Source organism: Mustela lutreola, chromosome 9 (genome assembly GCF_030435805.1).
Source record: "Mustela lutreola isolate mMusLut2 chromosome 9, mMusLut2.pri, whole genome shotgun sequence".
Taxonomy (NCBI): Eukaryota; Metazoa; Chordata; class Mammalia; order Carnivora; family Mustelidae; genus Mustela; species Mustela lutreola.
The window spans coordinates 120,035,163-120,056,096 of NC_081298.1; the positions used below are offsets into that span (position 1 = coordinate 120,035,163).

The 20,934-nt window shown below is 34.0% G+C and overlaps 1 protein-coding gene across 10 annotated transcripts in view; it reads right to left on the bottom strand.

Annotated features, from left to right (window-relative positions):
• The window catches only part of BIRC6 (baculoviral IAP repeat containing 6), a 226,673-nt gene that overhangs the window by 129,326 nt on the left and 76,413 nt on the right, over positions 1-20,934 (bottom strand). For 6 of the 10 annotated variants that reach the window (XR_009357395.1, XM_059188672.1, XM_059188667.1 and 3 more), the window contains 9 exons: positions 19,579-19,757; positions 18,436-18,569; positions 17,509-17,670; positions 17,280-17,411; positions 16,275-16,372; positions 14,698-14,845; positions 13,502-13,635; positions 7,076-7,222; positions 707-894 (listed from right to left, as the gene is read on the bottom strand). Coding sequence is in view for 9 of the 10 variants with exons in the window: in XM_059188672.1 (XP_059044655.1) it covers positions 707-894; positions 7,076-7,222; positions 13,502-13,635; positions 14,698-14,845; positions 16,275-16,372; positions 17,280-17,411; positions 17,509-17,670; positions 18,436-18,569; positions 19,579-19,757 (1,322 nt within the window). In the remaining variant the exon portion in view is untranslated. The remainder of the gene's footprint in view (positions 1-706; positions 895-7,075; positions 7,223-13,501; positions 13,636-14,697; positions 14,846-16,274; positions 16,373-17,279; positions 17,412-17,508; positions 17,671-18,435; positions 18,570-19,578; positions 19,758-20,934) is intronic. The other 4 variants (XM_059188669.1, XM_059188665.1, XM_059188671.1 and 1 more) reach the window with 3 other exon arrangements.

A 20,934-nucleotide genomic window follows, 5' to 3' on the forward strand; every position in this document is an offset into this window, starting at 1 on the left:
AGAGCATACAAAGATAAACATGGTCTGATTAACTAGATCTCAGTTAAATAAAAATGAAATTAAACTAAAAAATGGACTCAACATGAACTGAGTATTTCTTCACTGTTATCGACTTCATTAAACATCTGATACACAATTTCCTGTGCTTGGGGGGAACAAGGACTTCCACAAAGCAAAGGTGGAAAGGAAGAACAACAAATAAATGTAAATAAGGAAACAAAATTCTCCTCAAAGCAAAATATTAACAAGAGGAGGTAGATTCTCACGGTGCCTAACCTAATATAATGTCACCTACAATCATACAGATCACAATTAGACCACAACGAAATCTCCAAAGCATCTGCCATTATTACTAAATTTTAATCCACGTGAATTCAATTAATCTCTAAAATGTTTCAGGATCTCCAATCCATAAAAATCCTAACTGGTAACTGTAATGTTTGACCAAGAGTGTTGAGACTAAATGGATTTTACTTAAGAGACTGGCCCCCCAAAATATTAAGTATAGTCCTGCAGCTGTTTATCAAATAATTTTTTTTTTAATTTAGATATATCACAAAGACGTTACCTCCATTTTTGTAGAAAATGATTAGCTCAGATCGGTCAACCTACTTTCCTTTACGAAAATAATGGTCATTTTTTATAGTACTTTTTCAGCTTTTGAAGTTTAGAGACAGCATGAACAAAGAGCCAAAGAGTCTCCAACCTGTTGCTGAAGCTTCAAAAGCTGCTGCTGTTTCTCTTGCAGCACCTGCAGCTGTTGCTCGGCTGATGCCATTGCATGAGAGAGAGACTGCAAAGCTACCTGGGCTGCTGAACTCAGGGCTGTCGAAGCTTCCCCAACTGTCCCCGATGACAGTCCACCTACTGCAGGAGTAACCCCGAAGGAACTCACTGGCATAAGACAAGGGGGGAGAAAAGGGATGAGGAAAAGGATCACATAGAAACATATTCCAAGTATACTATTTTGACATTAAAACTCCAGTTTCATTTTAAAAGAGAAGAATCTATAGAGTATCAATAGGGAAATCTTAATGGTAAAAGCATATTGATTGATCCTAACAGTATTCGAGGTTAGGGAATCTGGGAAACTACTTATAAATCAAAGAAAATTATTGAGCTTAAAAATATTTTCAGCATATAAAAAATTTCATTTAATGGGGAACTACTTATAAACCAAAGAAAAATTGTTGAGCTTAAAAATATTTTCAGCATATAAAACATTTCATTTAATATGGCCAAAATAAAAACACAAAACAAGAGTAATCAATTTGAGCATAACAAACTGAAATCTGCTTTACTAAGTTCTCCTATAGCAATACCCCTTACTCCATCCCCCAAAAAGGTCCAAAAAAACCTTCTCATCTCCATTTTTTTAATGATGTCCTGTTATAAGGACATCATTAAAAAAATCTGATGATACCTTATTTCCTCATTTTAAAGCATAGCCTAGACAGAGTCTGGCCCCCCAAGAATAGGTAAAGCAATGTTTCCTACCAAATGCTCCCCTGAACTCTAATATGGAGAGAAATAAGCCTGATTTGACTTACGTCAAATAATTCTTGTACATACTGCTTAGCCATGAACACTATCACCCTTAAAGAATACAAAATTCCTGTAAGTTGAATAATTTCTTTGACTTTCCTTTTCAATGTTACTCAAATACACATTATAAAAATCATTCTTGCTTTCCCCATTAAATATTTACCAATATTTGTGGAAAACATTTTAGAAAAACCTAAGATAAAAGCTTAATTTCACAACTTAATGAAACAGGTCACCATAAAATAAGAAGTAAAAGCCAAGTTTAATAACAGCATTAACATTTATATTCTAATAGGCTAGAAAGTTTACTGAAAAGTTATATTGAGGAGGGATAACGGCTACAGTAGTAGCAAATGTTTAGTGTGCATTACCATGTGACCCTGTTTTAATTAATTACATATTCAATAGATGAGCAACTCTAAGAAGCAGATACTAGAATTCTGTTTCTTAGATACTTGTAGAGCTAACAGTGGTAGAACTAGAGGTGGAACTAAGGACAATGTGGAACCAAAGCCAATGGGAGGGCAGGCACAGTGCTAGGCATGGAACTTACATCAACTCAACTCATCTTTGTAAGGGCACACAGGTAGTTACTAATGTTATCCCATTTTACAGGTAATGGATCTAAAGCTGAGGGAAATCATTTGCTCATAAATACCTGAAAAAGTGGGCGGGAAACAACACCCAGGTATCTGACAGTCTATTTTAACATCTAACAATGCTGTCCTGCGCCACGATTCAAAAAACTATTAAAAAAATTAAGCTGTAATCAACAAGACAGCAATAAATGAAACTGTGCATAGCCTTACAATTAAAAGTGTCCTCAACTTACACACACACACACACACACACACACACACTTATTATACAACACACACACTTATTATACAACACCCATACTATGACTCATTCAACTTTCAAGAATTCAACTACACAAGCATAGTCAAAAAAAGAGCAATCATAATTCACTTAAGCTATGTGCCCCAAAATGAAATGCATCCGCTTCATCAAATGGTCCACCAAAGAAACAGCTATTAATTCCAACAATAGAGGGCTAATTATCAGACTTACTGAAGCACTGATACTGTATTTGTACTTTTGGGGTCATTAAAGTACTTTTCAATATTAACCATGTGGAGTTTGGGCCTTCACTCACTTTAAAATCCAATGCTTGAATAATACTTATGGGAAAATGAATTAAGTCACCAAAAACACATAAACAATCTGAAAGAAATAAGTCGCCCTACTACCACAAAATTTTAAAATCTTTTGCCAAGTCTGAGTTTTCAATATCTTTTTCTATTTTTATCCTAGGAGCATCAAAAACCAGATATAAAAAAATTGGAGATGAGAACAAAATAAAAATGACTTATGACCATCACTCCTATTCAGTATCATGTAGGAAGTCCTAGAAAGCACAAAAGAGCAAGAAAAAGAACTAAATGATATGATTAGGAAAAAGTAAAGTAAAACTCTTAACAGATGCCATGACTGTGTCTATAAAAAGTCCTTAAGAGGGTATGTGCTTTGGTGAGTGCTGTGAAGTGTGTAAACCTGGTGATTCACAGACCTGTACCCCTGGGGATAAAAATATATGTTTATAAAAAATTTAAAAAAATTAAAAAAAAAAATTAAAAAAAAAAAAAAAAAACCTCTTTAAGGGATACAAAAAAAAAAAAAATATGTAATGATTATCTGCAGTTTGAAAATAGCTTCCAAACTGGATGTAGACAGTAGTCTCACAGGATATAATTATAATGTATACATTTTAATATATAGATGCTAATTTGAATGTTATTGAGCTTAGTTTGTAAAAACTGTGATTAAAGTCATGTACAGATTCCATCATTACTTATGTTATTAAAATCTTATAAGTTCTAATAGCAGCAAAAGTCTATTTCAATTGAAATTTGCACCAAACAAATTTAATTTTGTAGTAGAAGTAATTTCTCCATCTTATGAAAAAGCATCATTTTCTCATTTCATTTCATTGACTTTGTTAGTTGTTACTATTACATATTAATTTTAAATGGAAAAGTGATTAGAGTTATAGTAGATATAATACATCATCAATAAACACACTGTACCAGAATAAAAAAAAAAGTCCTTAAGAATCTACAAGCTATTAGAATGAGTAAATTAATATAGCAGTATCACCACATGAGATTAATATACACAAATCAACTGTATTTCTATACACCAGCAACCAAAAAAAAAAAAAGAAAATGAAATTAAGAAAAGTATCACTGATAGTAGCATTAAAAAAATCTAATAGGGATATTTCTTAAAAAGATGTGTATAACATCAACACTGAAAACTAAAAAACATCTCCCAGGGTAACTGAAGACCTAAGTATACTAAATATACCATGTTAATGAAGTAAAAGGTTGAATATTAAGATGCCAATTTTCCTGAACTGATTTATATTCAAATTCTTAAGAAAAAAATGCTTTTTGGTGTATACATTGTCAAGTTGATTCTAAAATTTAAACGAAAATACAGAGATCTAATGTATAGCATTCTGATGATAACTATAATGCTGTATTATATACCCAAAAGTTGGTAAGAGTAGTCTTAAATAATTCTCGCCACAGGAAAAGAACTCATAATTACATGACAGAACAGAGGTATTAGTTAATACTATGATGGTAATCATTTTATAATATATAAATATACCAAACCAATACACTGTATACCTTAAACTTGCTCAGTATTATATGTGAATTATATCTCAATAAAGCTGGGGGTAAAGTGGACATAAAAAAGACACAGAAGCTTTAAGAAAAACTATAAGAATAAAAATGGTGGGTTTCACTTATAGGTATATACTCAGGAACTGAAAACACGAAAATGAACACAAATTTGCTGCATGGCAGTATTTTGCTTAACAGACAAAAAGAAGTAACAACCAAATGCCTGTTAACTTCTCAGCAGATAAACAAAAGAAGGCATATAGAAGTTGTTTTCAAAGTGGTATGTCCAGACAGTAGAATACTATCCAGTCATAGGAAGGAATGATGTACCAGTACATGCTAAATGGATGAAACATGAAAACACTGTAATATTTTTAATCTGGTCTGATACTTTGTCTTTCAGTTGGAGTATTTATTCACATTTAATGTAATTACTGATATAATTACTTGATCTTCCTTCTGTTCAGTGTTATGACTGTTAAATTCATTTGTATCAGTGCATGCAGTTATTTGGTTCTTTTCCACTGCTATTTAAGATTCTGTTGTCTGAATAAAGCAAAATTTGTGTGTCTACTGTTGATTAGCATACTACTGATTGATATTTGGGTTGTTCCACTGTGATGCTTTTCGTGCTACTAGATATACTATTTTCTTGGGAGATGAATGTAGAAGTTGACGTGCTGTTCCATAGGTTTTCCATATATTCAACTTTAGGAAGTAACATTAAACAAATGTACTTTTTAATTTTCCAAATGTTTGAGGATTTTCTAGTTATCTTGCTATTGATTTTTATTTAAATTGCTGTAGGGTCAGAAATTACTCTGTCAGTCTTGTATACTATGTTAGGAATCACAGAGGATCAGTTTTTATTTTTAAGTATTGCAGGAATACATGACAATAATTGTTTACTCCGCACTTGGTGACGTGTACTCTATCTGTTTGGGCATATTTGCTAATTGTGTTCCTCAGACTCTGTCTTTATTAACTCCTTGATTTCTAAATGAATTAACAATCATAACGCTGAACAGAAGGCAGATCAAAAAACACATAAAAGCAGTTTTATATTATAAAGGCTATATTCAACCAGAGATCAGACATGCATAATTAAGGGTTTATACAATGAAACAAACAAAACCCAAGCAATGACTACTCTAAAAGTGAGGACAATGTTTATCTTTGAGAGAGCAAAAGAAAAATAAGTGGAAGGGGACATGAAGATAGCCTTTAGAGTGCTGGATATATTATTTCTTGATTTGGTGGTCACATGTACAGTTTGTTTTGTCATAAATTGCCAGTTATATAATTGTTATCTGCATTTTTTCATAAAAGCATCGTATTTCACAATTAACATGTTTCAAAAAAAGTAAGTAAGAAATTGAGAGACTACAGTCACCTTTTAGCACCCTATGACCACTAGTCAAGACTTTGCCCTAACATTTGATGAAAGTCCTTCTCCTGGTGGTGGTTTCAGTGCATGCAAAATACAGATAGGATTGCAGGTATAGGAACAATATCTTTGGAAAAGAAAGAAGGTGGTTCCATTGCTTGCTTTATAGGAGAGGAAAGGGAGTGTGAAGGAATATTTCTCTTTTACAAAACTCTTACATTTGTTATAAAATTTCATACCTTCTAAATGCATTACTTACTCAAACACATGAATTTTAGACCCTTACTTTCAAAAAGAGTTCCAAGAAATAGTGCGATTTATAACAAAAAAGTTCTCTGAAAGTTCAACTTCTTGTCATGCATTTTTATATGCTAGTATACATGTATTTCTCTACAAAATGACTATAACAGTCCAAGAGAGCAAACACAAAATTTCATCCTTTTGGCATCCTTATTTAACAGAAAGATTAGATTTTATTTGAAAACTCTCATGTAAATTACACAAGGCAAAGATTTCACTTAGTGGTTACTTCCATAATTAGAAGATATAAGGTGATTCTGAATAAGAAGGCACTTGAAAAACTGATAATTTCCTTTTAAAACCCTGCTTAAGATTAAATTTTTTGTAGCTTCTCAAGCTAAATGTTTATACTTTCTGTTAAACTGTTGAAGATAACAAAAAGAAATCCACAAAACACAAAACCACCAATGGCAGAATTCATTCCAGACACTATTCAAACTCTGTGACTGTAAAATTAAGATAAAACCATATCTAATGTTTTTAACTATAAAAATTTCCATTATTTATGCCAAGACAGAATTATAAATACTGATCCTATGACATGAAGGAAAAAAAAAATCAGAGAAAAGAAGGTATATAAAAAAAAACAAGAGTTCCCAATGATTCATTTAAAACACCAATACTATGACATATTCAGCACACTGAAATATTACTTCATATATCTAAAGGTGCTTTAAAATATCTGGAAAAATAATATTCCCTCTACATTCTTCTTAACCTTCTCAAAGATATTATATATTGTGAGCTTTAAATGCAAGAAGTAACATTATGATGCCAAAACTACATACACATAAGACTGGCCAATAGTTGAAGAGAGTTGAGGCTACGTAAAAGAAATGTAGTCTGTTGTACTTTTCCTTTTCCTTTTGTTATGTTAGATATTTTCCAAATTAAAGGGCTTCTAAAAATGCACACACATAAAAATACAGTGTTTTAGAAGGTAGGAAAAAAAACTATGAACGAACATAGAAAAATATGATGGAGAACTACTTTTGCTTTTTTCCTCCTATTGTTAAGTTTCTATTTAACGTAACATCAAAGGCACTTACACATAATACAAACTGATATTTAAGTACTTATACATCACTTTGTTTTTACTTCAACATAAAATGTATAATAAAAAGCGTGAATAATAAAAGAAGGTATATACCAGTAAACGTACTTGCATCATCCCTTTCTATTCTGGTGCCATCACTAGTTGACACACAAGTAAAGTGCAGGGGTTCAACTTCTAGAAGTCCAGTGAGAGATGTGAAACTACCTTCGGCAGCTGTGCAACTACTGACCTTTCCATTTCCTGTTAAAGAGACAAGTTTTATGCTATGTAAGTCAATTTTAAAAAGGCAAAAGTTATATGGAAAAGTATAGCTGCTACTTCAATTTCAATTAAAGCAGCTATATAAACACACAACCCTATGCAGTACTGCAATGGACATGAGATTAAGAAAACTCACAAACAGAAGATTAGCATTATATACAAAGCAACTTACTGGCCATTAATATGAAACAGTAACAAGTGATTCAGATTTTCAATGAGGAAAATATAATGAACCACTACTAATATTAGCTATTTTTTAAATAGAGTATTTTTTAAAGATTTTATTTATTTATTTGACAGAGAAAGAGAGACAACAATAGAGGGAACACACGCAGAGGGAGTGGGAGAGGGAAAACCAGGCTTCTGGCTGAGCAGGGAGCCCAGTGTGGGGCTTGATCATAGGACCCTGGGATCATGACCTGAACTGAAGGCAGAAGCTTAACAACTGAGCCACCCAGGTGCCCCACTAATATTAGCTATTACACAATCCGTTAAGAATGCATAAAATCAGAATACATTCTTTCACACCACCTGTATAAATAGGATCCTAAGTAAAACACAAGAAATATTCTAAAATATTATCAAGATTCTTCTATAAATATACCTTTGTATTTTGCATATATTATCCATTTTAGAATGAGGCCTACTACTTTATAATCACAAAATACATCTGACCTTTGAATAATGCTGAGAGGTTCAGGTGCCAACCCTGTGCATAGTCAAAACTCCACATGTAACTTCTGATTAACTTAACTACTTCTATCCTACTGTCAACCAGAAGCCTTAAAGATAACATAGTTAACTAACATATAATTTTCATATTATATGTGTTATGTACTGTATTCTTACAACAAAGTAAGCCAGAAAAAAGAAAATGTTAATAAGAACATCATAAGGAAGTGAAAATACATTAACAGTACTGTACTCTATTTATGGAAAACAATTCCATATATAAGTGGAACTGCACAGTTCAAATTCATGTTATTGAATGATCAACTGTAGTTTAAGTTAGCACATGTAGTTGGAAAAAAAATTAAAATAAAATAATTCACATAATCACAACTATGTGAACAATAAAACCACAGCAAGACAATAAGACAGGAGGACACAAAATAATTAAAAGTGTTATGTGTTATGGGGGAAAAGGGTTATTTTCAGTGCTGTCCAAATTTTCTGGAATTAGCACTACTTTAAGCATAATTCTTTAACAGATAAAATTAAACAGAAACCAAAGATGGAATGGGGAGATACAAAAACAATCAACATCTGAAGGACTAAATTAAATGTTAGATTAAATTGTCATAACCCTGTTCTCCAACATTTCATTGGTGCGCAACATAGGACCTGACATGTTTAAAAAAAAAAAAGAAAAAAGTATTTACTAAGCATTTAATACTAGACATGGGAAATACATGAGAAAAGGATAGGCTCCAGTTCTCATTAAACACCTACTCTGTGTTATAGGTTACTGGCACTAAACAATTAATCATACAACTGAACTTTAAAAAACGGTGTTTACCCTACAATCTATTATTTGCACTACTAAGTCTTTACCCAAAGAATACAAAATTACTAATACAAAGGGATACACACATCCCAATGTCTACAGCAGATTATCTACAACAGCCAAATTATGGAAAGATCTCAAATGTCCACCGACTGATATGGATAAAGAAGATATGGTGTGTACAATGGAATATTACTCAGCCTTAAAAAAGAATAGGATCCTGCCATCTGCAATGACAAGGGAGCAAGAGAGTATTATGTTAAGTGAAGTCAGTCAGAGAAAGACACATACCATGATTTCACTCATGCGGAATTTAAGAAACAAAGCAAATGATCATAGGGGAAAAGAGAAAGGCAAACCTAGAAATAAGACTCTAAGAGAACAACATTACCATATGGGAAATGGCAGGGGGGATGGGTTAAATAGGTGCTGGGTATCAAGGAGGGCACTTTTGTGATGTGCACCAGATATTGTATTAAAGTGTCGAGTCACTAAATTGTACATCTGAAACTGTTATTACGGTGTATGTTAACTAACTGGAATTTAAATAAAAACTTTAAAAAAAAAGTGCTACGTTTTATTTAAAAGAAGATTCAGAAGACTAATAAATCCAAGGGAAATCAGTCTAAGTAGAGGAGTAAAAAAATACTTTCATGATGAGGTGATGAGATTTATGGGAAGAATGACATTTTTATGTATTTATTCCAGGCAAGGAAAACCTGACAAAGGAAACAACATGAGTGAAATCTCTCCAGTACAAAGAAATACGGCACATTAAAGGAACTAAAGAAACGAGGTGGCTGGAGGAATATTGGTCAATCCAAACACTGCTCTATGTATCTTTAAAATGATTAAGAACTCTTAAAGAACTTTCATCTATGTTGGTTGTATAGACAGATAGGTAGATATAGATATACATAAATATAGATATTCAACATAGCAGAAATCTTACGATGAGAATATTTTAAACATTAACTTATGTAATAGTAATAATACATTCATTAGCTAAAAATAGTATACTCTGATGAAAAATAACAGTCTTCAGACAAAAATAACTTTATGAGAGTGGCAATGTTTTACATTTTTTGCAAAATTCCTTAAAATCTGGCTTATCAAAGAGGATAGTTTTATTGTCTTACCTGTCTCCATACTCAGTGTGTTGCAGGATGTTGTTTTGGTAGAGCTTTACAGAAAAATCTGGCCTATCATAAATGTGTAGTTGAAAAAGGAGTATTTTAATAGTCTTACATATTCAAAATCCTTGGCAAGTGGTAATTTTTTTTTTTTTAAGATTATTTGTAAAGTGGTATCTGATTTTTTTTTTCTTTTTTTAAGGAGGCTCCACACACAGTTTAAGCCACTAAAAGGCTTGAACTCACAACACTGAGATCAAGACCAGAGCTGAGACCAAGAGTTGGACGCTTAAGTGACTGAACCATCCAGGCATCCCTGGTCTCTGAAATCTTACTGATGAACTCCTCAATCTCTATAGTGTTAATATTAATTGGATTTCCTGTTTTTAAGGAATCTCTTATCCACTTGGAAAATATTGGTTGACCGCTGTATACATATGTTAACACACTCCATTATATATATCAGAAAATGATATTCAGTAATACCAACATAGGCCATCAGAAAATTATATTCAGCAGTTTCAACACAGGCCATCAAAAAGTTATATACTGGGGCGCCTGGGTGGCTCAGTGGGTTAAGCCGCTGCCTTCGGCTCAGGTCATGATCTCAGGGTCCTGGGATCGAGGCCCGCATCGGGCTCTCTGCTCAGCAGGGAGCCTGCTTCCTCCTCTCTCTCTCTCTGCCTGCCTCTCCAACTACTTGTGATTTCTCTCTGTCCAAAAAAAAAAAAAAAAAAAAAAAAAAAAAAAAAAAAGTTATATACTGAGTAGTTATCAAGCTCACTGGATGATACAAGGTTTCTAAAATTCTAATTTTTTTGCTAAGATTTTATTTATTTATTTGACAGAGATCACAAGTAGGCAGAGAGGCAGACAGAGAGACAGGAGGAAAGAGGCTCCCCGCCAAGCAGAAAGCCCGATGCCGAGCTCGATCACAGGACCATGAGACAATGACCTGAGCCAAAGGCAGAGGCTTAACGAACTGAGCCACCCAGGTGCCCCTAAAATTCTAATTTTTGCCTAAAAGCTCTTTTAATAGCAAGAAATACTATCAATTACATGGATACTAATAGGCTTTTTCTATTCATTTGTTAAAAAATACCTACAGCAAGCAATCAAGTATGAAAAAACTTTTTGCAGATCAGTCATTATTGCAATAAAAATGGTGTTCCATAAAATAAGTAGCTAGTTCAGCTTGTAACTCAAAATGCCCAAGTGTGTTTCCCTAAAACAACCATGGTACTTCAGTATGCCGTGAAAGTGCTTCATGCCTATTTCCCATTTCATTACAGAATATGTTCAAGATGAGTATCGACAGGTTCAAAACTTAATAATGGCACTCAGTGCAATATAAAGAATATACTCAAGTGAGGCAAGAGCAATGCAGAAAGACCAGTTAGAACGCTATTACTGTAGTCCAGATTCAAAATGACTGGCTTTGCTGTAATTATGTGATCACGGGAGGTAAGAGAATACATTTGAAATACATGATGGTGTAAAAAAGGATAGGATCTGCCAACAGCTCAATGTGGAGGCTGAGAAAGAGGTATCAAGAATGACACTCAGATACCTGATTTGTGCCAGTGATGCCATTAACTGAGAAAAGGGACACCATGCAAGGATTAATGGTGAGAAGTAAAATGACATTTGGATGGAGACTTATGTCATGATTTTTAAGTTGCTTCTTTACTGAATGTGCTGCTCTTGTGTATTTTAACTCCTTGGCCTGACTTGAGCTTTATGGTCTTTTCCTTACACTTTCTCCACAATGAATTTCACTGTAACACAAGGTATGCAGAAGGCATCTATATATCTAGTTCTAACCTCTCCTCTGAGTTCCACTCATAAATTGAAGGTGACTTGGACAGAGAGATCAGCATAAAGGAGGCAGAGCCCAAGTTATCAAAGAGAGGAGGTAACGCATACCCACCATAAAATAAGACATTAAAAAGTAAGTAACAGGGTGCCTGGGTGGCTCAGTGGGTTAAGCCGCTGCCTTCGGCTCAGGTCATGATCTCAGGGTCCTGGGATTGAGTCCCGCATCGGGGTCTCTGCTCAGCAGGGAGCCTGCTTCCTCCTCTCTCTCTGTCTGCCTACCTCTCTGCCTACTTGTGATCTCTCTCTGTCGAATAAATAAATAAAATATTTTTTTAAAAAAAGTAAGTAACAGATCAGTAAGTAGATACTCTGATCTCATCCATTAAAAATATTCAAGAACATGTGAAGCAAACAAGTCTAAACCGCTAAACATCCTGTTAACAAAGGTAATGTAAGGATGGAAAGGTTGTAATTAAGGCACTTTACATTTTATTTGTATTTCTGTATTTGATTTTTCTCTGTTGCTTTTTTCACAATTCCTAATTTACTTTATTCTTTTTAAATTTTATTTATTTATTTGACAGAGAGAGAGATCATAAGTAGGCAGAGAGGCAGGGGCGTGGGGTAGGGGAAGCAGGCTCCCTACTGAGCAGATAGCCCAATGTGGGGCTCGATCCCAGAACCCTGAGATCATGACCTGAACCAAAGGCAAAGGTTTAACCCACTGAGCAACTCAGGTGCCCCCATAATTTACTTTCAAGTAAAAGAAACTGAAGCGGTGCCTGCGTGGCTCAGTCGTTAAGTGTCCACTTTCAGCTCAGGTCATGATCCCAGGGTCCTGGGATTGAGCCCTGCATCAGGCTCCCTGCTCTGCTGGAAGCCTGTTGCTCCCTCTCCCTCTGCTTGTGTTCTCTCTCTGGTTGTCTCTCTCTCTCTGTCAAATAAATAAGAAAGAGAGAAAGAGAGAGAGAGAAAAGAAAAGAAAAGGAAGGAAGGAAGGAAGGAAAGTAGGTGCGTGGGAGGGAGGGAAACAGAAAGGAAAAGAAGGGAGAGAGGGAGCGAGGGACAAACAAACCGAAATTAACTCCCCCAACTTACTTATATTTAATGTGATAATTATTTTATTATGTTTACCCAAAATCCTAACATTGTGGCTTACGGCAACACTTACAGTAAGTTCAGTAAGATGGAAGATAATAACGGTCATTGTTTTCATTAACAAAGCTAGATAAACACCAAATCATAGCACCTGAAAAGGTTATACATTCAATCTTAAAAGCATATTCTTTGAGAAATGTAGACAAGAATACATGTAACACTGTACAGAGTTTAACCGAGTATGCTACCAGATACAGAAAATTTTTTCTTTCTCCATCTTTACTTATTATAATAAAAACATACTCATTTTATTTTCTGAAATATGAAATAAAACATTCTTTGATTTTGTGGACATCAAAGGCACACCAAATAAAACGGAAAAGGCTACAATAAATAATCAAATGTTAATGTTTCTTAGGAACATTAAAGCTATACTGACATGCAATGAAACAGACAAAAAAAAAAAAACAAACAAGCAAAAAACCAAGTTTGCAATCCTTCCAAAAATAACTTCATTTTTTTTTTGAGGGAGAAATTATGAAATAAAGGCAAACCGTTTCATGACTCACAGATGTTAAGGTTAAGTTCTGAAGAACTGTAGTTGTTAAAGACAGAACATAGTAACTAGAATCTCTTAAGTCAATGGTAGCTTAAACCACATATATAAAATTCAGAAATTCCTTTAAGAAAAGATGTTACTACCTGAAAGGACATCTGACAAATCAATTTCATCTGACTGGACACCAATGCTGCTGTTGTATATATTTTTACAAGAAGAACCGCTCATCTCCAAATCAAAAAGGACTGGATCAAATGGTGAGCTATATAATCCATATCTGAAAAATAAAACAATGTCCTAACAATTTTCCTGTCAGCCGTCTAATTAACAAATTACCTATTTACTTAGTCTTGAAAGAAGTTTAACACAGGGCAAAAGGAAACACTAACCAGATTTACATCACTAAATTCAGTGAATTTCAGTTGTGTTCCGCAGAAACCTATACTCTAAAAGATGTGGCCCAGAGACTCAACAAATGTGACTCTAATAAACTGGTAGGTAATGAACCAAGACTGCATCTTCAACTGCAGATTGAAGCAAGGGAAAGATAACGAAACACCCTTCCCTCAACTCCACCATTAATTACACAGACTCAGTAGAAAATACAGTACTAGGACTAGTAGTAGTAGAAAATACAGCTTTGAGTAAAATTTTTATCAAGATCAAGATTTCTCATCTTGGTGATCTTTTAGATCATGGTGATGTAAAAATCACCATGTTAAATAGAAGAACACTTCCAACACTGAAGATTAGGCAAGAACTCAAATCTAACCTTCAGCTATTTGTTACATTATGTTAAAGTTTTAGAAAAATCAACCAGCAGATGAAGAATACTGGTTAAGACCAGTAAGTGATTTACATAACTCCAACCACAAAATTCAAACAATAGAGAAACAAATTATCTTTCTTTTTGCCTTTTAATTTTTTCTCACCATAGCACATACCCTCTCCAATGTCCCCCACCAGCCACCCCATCCCTCCACCCCACTCCCTTCCAGCAACCCTCAGTTTGTTTCCTGAGATTAAGAGTCTCTTATGGTTTGTCTCCCTCTCTGGTTTCATCTGAGAAACAAATTATCTTAACTGCTTCTTCTTAGCAAGAAATACCACTTTTAAGTACTTTAACATAATTAGCCCTCTGAATAACCATTTTCAGGATCTTCAAAACTGTTAAAAGGAATTATTTCAGAGAAAATAGAGGGAAAGAAAACTTTAGGCTAATATTTAGAAAAAGGAAATGCATAATTTATTTTTGCAAGCAAATACATAGAGAGTTCAGTGCAAAGCTGGTATCATAACCTGAAAGGCCCACTATTAGTCATTACGTATATGAAAATACCTTGTCTGAAGTAAAGCTTCCAATGGTGTTAGTCTGTCCTGTAACTGTTTGGACACAGCAGTCAGCAGAGATGCACAAGATGTACTGCACCCAGCCAAATCTTCATCTTTAACATAATTTAGTAAGACAAAATACCAATAGACAGAACCTGAAAACAACAAAAACAAATCAATGTTTCTTTTTCTCATTGTTCTCTAAAAGAACTTCAGATTACATATTTATCAGTAAGTCCCCTTACAAAACAACTTATAAAGAATGCACCAATTCCTTAGAGGACACTAAGAGGACAGTGATAGAGAATTTGAAATATATATTTTTAAGGAGTATATAAGTCAATCTAGTCATTTAGGTTTTCAGTAACTTGATATGACTCAGAGGGACATTTTAGAATAGGTGGAAAAGTATAGATGTGTCAGGTCTTCCAAGCCATCCTTCCTGAAATACTGTTTGGTTCATACTGAAATTTTCAAAAACAATGGATGGCTATGACGTACAAATAACACACTGGCAAGTGAGCATAGCTACGCTCTACTGCCAGTCAGATACAAACCAACACGGTTAAAAGACGACCATCATGATGTATTTTAAGACTTTAATAAAATAGGAGATCTCAAAGTACTAAGTACCCCCCAGAATTTAAGCATCCTACCTCTAAAAATATTCTCAAAAAAACTATTTTAAATTCTAAGACTATTAGAGTAAGCAATTGGGTCCAAAATATCCTACTCTATATAACACAGAGTTAATAGCTCCACTCAATTTATGTCCAAGGTAAATATAAACAGATTCTTTATCCAAATTAAGATATTAAAATAACCATTTATCAACTAACTTTGAGTAGGCTCTTTTTCTACAATACCATAAAGATCAAATCCTTGTGAAATATATAATCCTTGTTGAATAAAATTCATTATTTGTTAAACAAAAGACTGTAAGAAATGTCTACAGAAAGATAACAACAGTTAAGAAGGACAAATTAGTAGCTCTTTATAGTAACAACAAAACAGTATTAAGAATATTTTTAATTATTTTTAAAATAGTCATTACTTCATATATGTGCTATTTTAGGGGACTACTTTGTAAAGTGTTACTTGATAACTACATTCCTTCCTTTTATTTAATACCACATTCACTCTTGAATGCTATTTCTATAGTCTTCAGGTGCTGAAAAAACCTACTGGCCCCTTCTAGAGAGTTCTAGTTTGCCAAAGTGCCTACCAATCACACATAATACGTGCATGGAGCATTCTACTTATGTCATCTCTCTGGCACTTGCTGGAATTTTAACAAATGTATGGTATCTGATCTATAGTCAGTCAGTGAACAAACAGCTCAATAATTTTAATGAAATATAGAAAATATATGAGTAAGAGGACTTGCTATTTACTTAACTCTCCCACCTTTTCCAAGCAGTACTACTGAACAGAATATCTGCCCATTTGATAAATCACAATTTATTAACTCCTTAGAAAAAAGGAGAATAACCAAGGAAAAAAATACTTACTAAATAATGCTGAATATATTGTGAGATATTTCCTATGACTACTGCTATTTGTGATTAAACTAATTTCACATACCACCAGTTGCTGCTGCGGGTAAAAATGACATATTATCAAGTAAGGCCTTCAACAGAACAGATCCAAATCCTGGTTGACATGGGTCACATTTGCCATTACTGAAAAAATTAAAAAAAATATATGTGAATATATCACTCAATATATAAAGTCAATCCTAAACATGGTGTAGTAGTAGCTAAGAAAACCCTTTAAAATGTATTCAAAGAGAGTACAAGAAAAATTTGCCCTAAAGCTCTATATACACACAGAAAGATAACAGAGACTGATTATACTAAGGATCTTTGTAACGGTTTTCTTAACCAAAAAAGGGCTAATAAGTACATATACTCAACACTAATTATCAGTTTTTTAAACATTTACTAGATGGTTTAAGTCTCAGGATCTAGAAAAAAGGTCTGCACGATATTACAAATAAGCCTGGTAAGACTGTCATGTAAGAGGGAAGAAGGCCTTAGGACAAGAATCCAAAGACAAATAGGGAAGATAAAAATAAAACCGAAGGAAGGGCTCCCTTTATCAAACTCCCCAAACTACTACTAATAGGCAAAGTAGCCTATTTAGACTACTTTCATTAAGGGGTGCCTGGATGGCTGTCAGTTAAGCATTCAACTCATGATTTCAGCTCAGTTAATGATATCAGGGTGGTGAGATCAAGCCCTTCATCAGGCTCTGCACTTAGCAGGGAGTCTGCTTTAAATTCTCTCTCTCCCTCTCCCTTTGTCCCTTCCCCCACTCATGGATGCTTCTCTCTAAATAAATATATTAATAAATAAAATCTTTTTAACAATCTTAAAAAAAAAAACAACTTATACAATATGACATTTTCTCCTAAAAACCTTAAATTCTTTCTTAGAATCTCAATACCCTTATCAACTTTTAAAAATCCTCTTGTTACAGATTCATTCAACAAGTAGCAAATTACACTACAGACACAGTCATCACCTGCCGAACTGCAAGTGCACCTTCAAACTGGACTTTCAACAACAACAAAAAAAAAACACCAACCTAATGCACAAGGCTAGAAATCGGGCACACTTATGGGCTATGCTTCGTCCTGCCTCAAAGAAGCAGACACGCACAATGTCAGAAAGACATTTTCGTGTTTTTGAAAGCAGGCTCTCGTTTCCCTCTTTGGAACTGCAAAACAATAGCAGACATTCAGACTCATCTTGAACTTCTATTTATAACATCCAGAGGACAATCATCTGTAGTAAGTAAAATCTTAATTATTAACCTTCCAGGTCCATTCGAATGTACTCCAGCTAACCAACAAAGGGTATCCAACACAAGGCTCTGGGCATGCTCTGTGATTTGGCCATCATCTGCTTTTCTACAAAGAGTGTTAAGAAGCTTCTCATGAAATTCTGAAAACTGTAACATAGCACATCGTTGCACTCTAAAAAAAGAAAATATAAATACATTAACAACCAAACTAGAACAGTTAGACTAAAGCTATTACAACCTGGTTGGTCATATGTTTTATTGTGAATCATGACTATCATAATTAAAAATATTATTTTTGAAAATTAAATATTACAATGGCATGTTAATCTCATAATCTTATGGTATTAAAAGATTTAAAAGAGCACATAAGCAATACTTGGTTTAGACAAAGTTTTAAAAGAAATTAAGTTCGCGGTGCCTAGGTAGCTCAGAGCTAGTTAACCGTCTGCCTTTGGCTCCGGCCATGATCCCAGGATCCTGGGATCAAGTCCTACAAGGGTCTCCCTGCTCAGCAGGGAGTCTACTTCTCCTTCTGCCTCTACCCCACCACCCCGCAATGTGCACTTTCCCTCTGATAAATAAAATCTTAAAAAAAAAAAGAAAGAAATTAAGTTTAATAACATATTCTGACAAAGAGTGAATAAAACTTCAAATTATATTCCTTTCCTTGTTCTACAAATACCATTATTTAAATAAATACAATTTGTATGAATACAATATTCCTGGTACACTCCAAAGCACTGTACATATACCAGGGATAAACCAATCAAGTAGAAAGGTAATTCATACCTTCACTGAGATTACAAGTACTTTAAATAAAATGAAAAGCAAACAAAAATTTTCAAGACTTAAAAAATTTCATGCATGTGTATTTACTAGAATTCTTCCTTCATACATTTATGACTATAAGAATAGTAGGAGAAAGAAATGAGGTTACCTTTCTTTAGAAATTGAAGTTTTCTTAAATCTTCGAATGGTGACTGAGACCTCTTGCAGTAAGTCACAGCCCCGGAGGTTCTCAGATTTGCGGGCACCACCTGCATTTTCATTCTTAACATTAGATGATTTTTCCTAAACATATAAAATCAAATAACTCAATGAACAAACAAATGAAACTAAAAAAGTATTTACTATTTAAAGTTCTTTAAAAAGAAAATAACTAAATTATGACTATCAAACATACCCTCATATTCAGTAAATGACTAACTTCCCCCAGACTATAACGGGGGAAAAAACGAAGTCACTGTTTTAAAGGCAATAACCCAATAATTAAAGATTAGAAAGCCAAAGTCCTGAGACCAAGTCCCAGCCACAACACTTATAAGCAATATGAAATATGACCGTTCCCCAATCTCTAAGGTTCACTCACTTTCAGTATGAAAAATGGAGACAATAGTAGCACCTGCTCTGCCTACCTCAGAGTTATTTTGAGGATTAAATCAGATAAAGTACACAGAAGTCCTTGAAAAATTGGAAGACCTATACAAATATAAGATGATTGGTGTTACTGATATTGCTATTGTTGCTTATAATGATGATAGAGAAACAAAAATCTCCAGAGTTCAGGAAAATCCAAGATCAGACAATTATGCAGAGACTGCATGGTACACAGCTAATTGTAGAAAATCAACTCTGGAATTAAAATTTATCTCTTTCTCTGCCTATTTGTGATCTCTCTCTCTGTCAAATAAATAGAATTTATCTCTAACATTATTCCCCAGCTTCCCTTCCTGCATTCTTCCAAATTAAAAAAAAAAAAAAAGGTCGTGAGTTACCAGTAAAAGACACAGACACAGACTCTAAAACCTAAATAAATATTATGGCCTAAAATAATTATAAAGTGAAGTATCTGCTAACAATTACTCTCTCCTAAGCATAACTTTATAAACATTTGCTTGCAGTTAATGGGAAATACATTCTTAATTACACTTTTAAAATCACTGGAAAGAAAAATTATGAACAAAACCAAGTGTCTACTGAAAAATCAATGAAGGGTCATACTACTTCCAATTGCGTGTCAAATCTTATCCATAATGTTTGTAATAGCATTGTTGTGGTTCAAAATGACAAAGCTTCATACCTTGCCTGCTGCGACTTTTGCCAGGAGTGAAGCAAGTGAATAACCCTTGTTACTCTGGTGTTTTAGGGATGGAAGTCTTACTACAGGGCGTATGCCACCATTACAGATCTCATCTGTTCCTCTTTCATTCACTGCCTTGACGTGGATTAAAAAGGAACGATATTTTCCTCCTGCCATACCTGAGGAGCAGCACAGAATGGGAAAAATAACTTAATCACCAAAAGACCAAACAGTTTTTCATCTTCGTAGAGCAAGTTAATTCCACAAGAAATTTTAGGCTTGATTGGGATTTTCAAATTATACCGTTTGAGTATAATCACTGAATAACCTTCATATGTTGGCAGCAAAAGAACAAAAAGCAAAGGAGTTGTACAAACACCGTAAGACAGAAAATTCTGACTAATAGTTACACACATTTGGCATATTTTCCCCCAATGAAATTATTCATTTTAATAACAGATATTTTGTGAACTACAGAAAAACAGACACAAAAAAACTATCTTTAAGGCACTATCTGTAGCTAATAATGATACCATCATGTGAATCCATCTAGTTTTTTTATGCATGCACACATATATTCGCACACACGCGTACGTAAGCACTGTGATATTAACAGATGACAAAGCACAGGCTATGGAGTCACTACCTGGATTTGAATAAGGGATCTGCCATTTATCAGCATGTGATAAATCAATCTCCTGTGGTTTGGTTCTTTCAAATGTAAAATGGGAGTAATAACAGAAACTACCTCAAAGACAACTAACACACAAGTGTGCCCGACTCAAAGACAGCACTCAATAAATATTGGTTATTACCACCAGAACATTTTGTTTTCTTTTAACTAAAATAAGATCATACCACACAATCCATAAATAAAATATACTATAAAAATACCCTCAAATTAACACACTTACCAGTAAACCATCAGCCTATTGGTACCTTGCAGGTATTAAATCTTTCTCTAATTCTAAACACTACCTTTGTTGTTGCCCAGTGACTGGCCAGCCTACTGTGCTAGCATTGCACTGTTATACTCTCCTTATTGCTGTATTATTTTTCTATGCTCTACTACCTGACAAAACCCTCTCTCTCTGCTTTCTTTTTCCAAACTTGTTTGATCCACATCATCCTTTTTGTCTAAAAATTTAGCCATCATTTTCTCCGGTTCCAAAGATTTTTGAAGAATTTGGTAAGAAAAAAAAAAAATCATTCTTGGTAAATGCTAGAAAAATTAATACGTTTAAACTGAGTCTTTGGAAATGCATGCCCTTTATTTGCACCCTCCATTTTGTCAAAACCAACATCATTATTTTCATATACAAATTTAAGTTTCACATTCTCATTCAACAAAAGTAA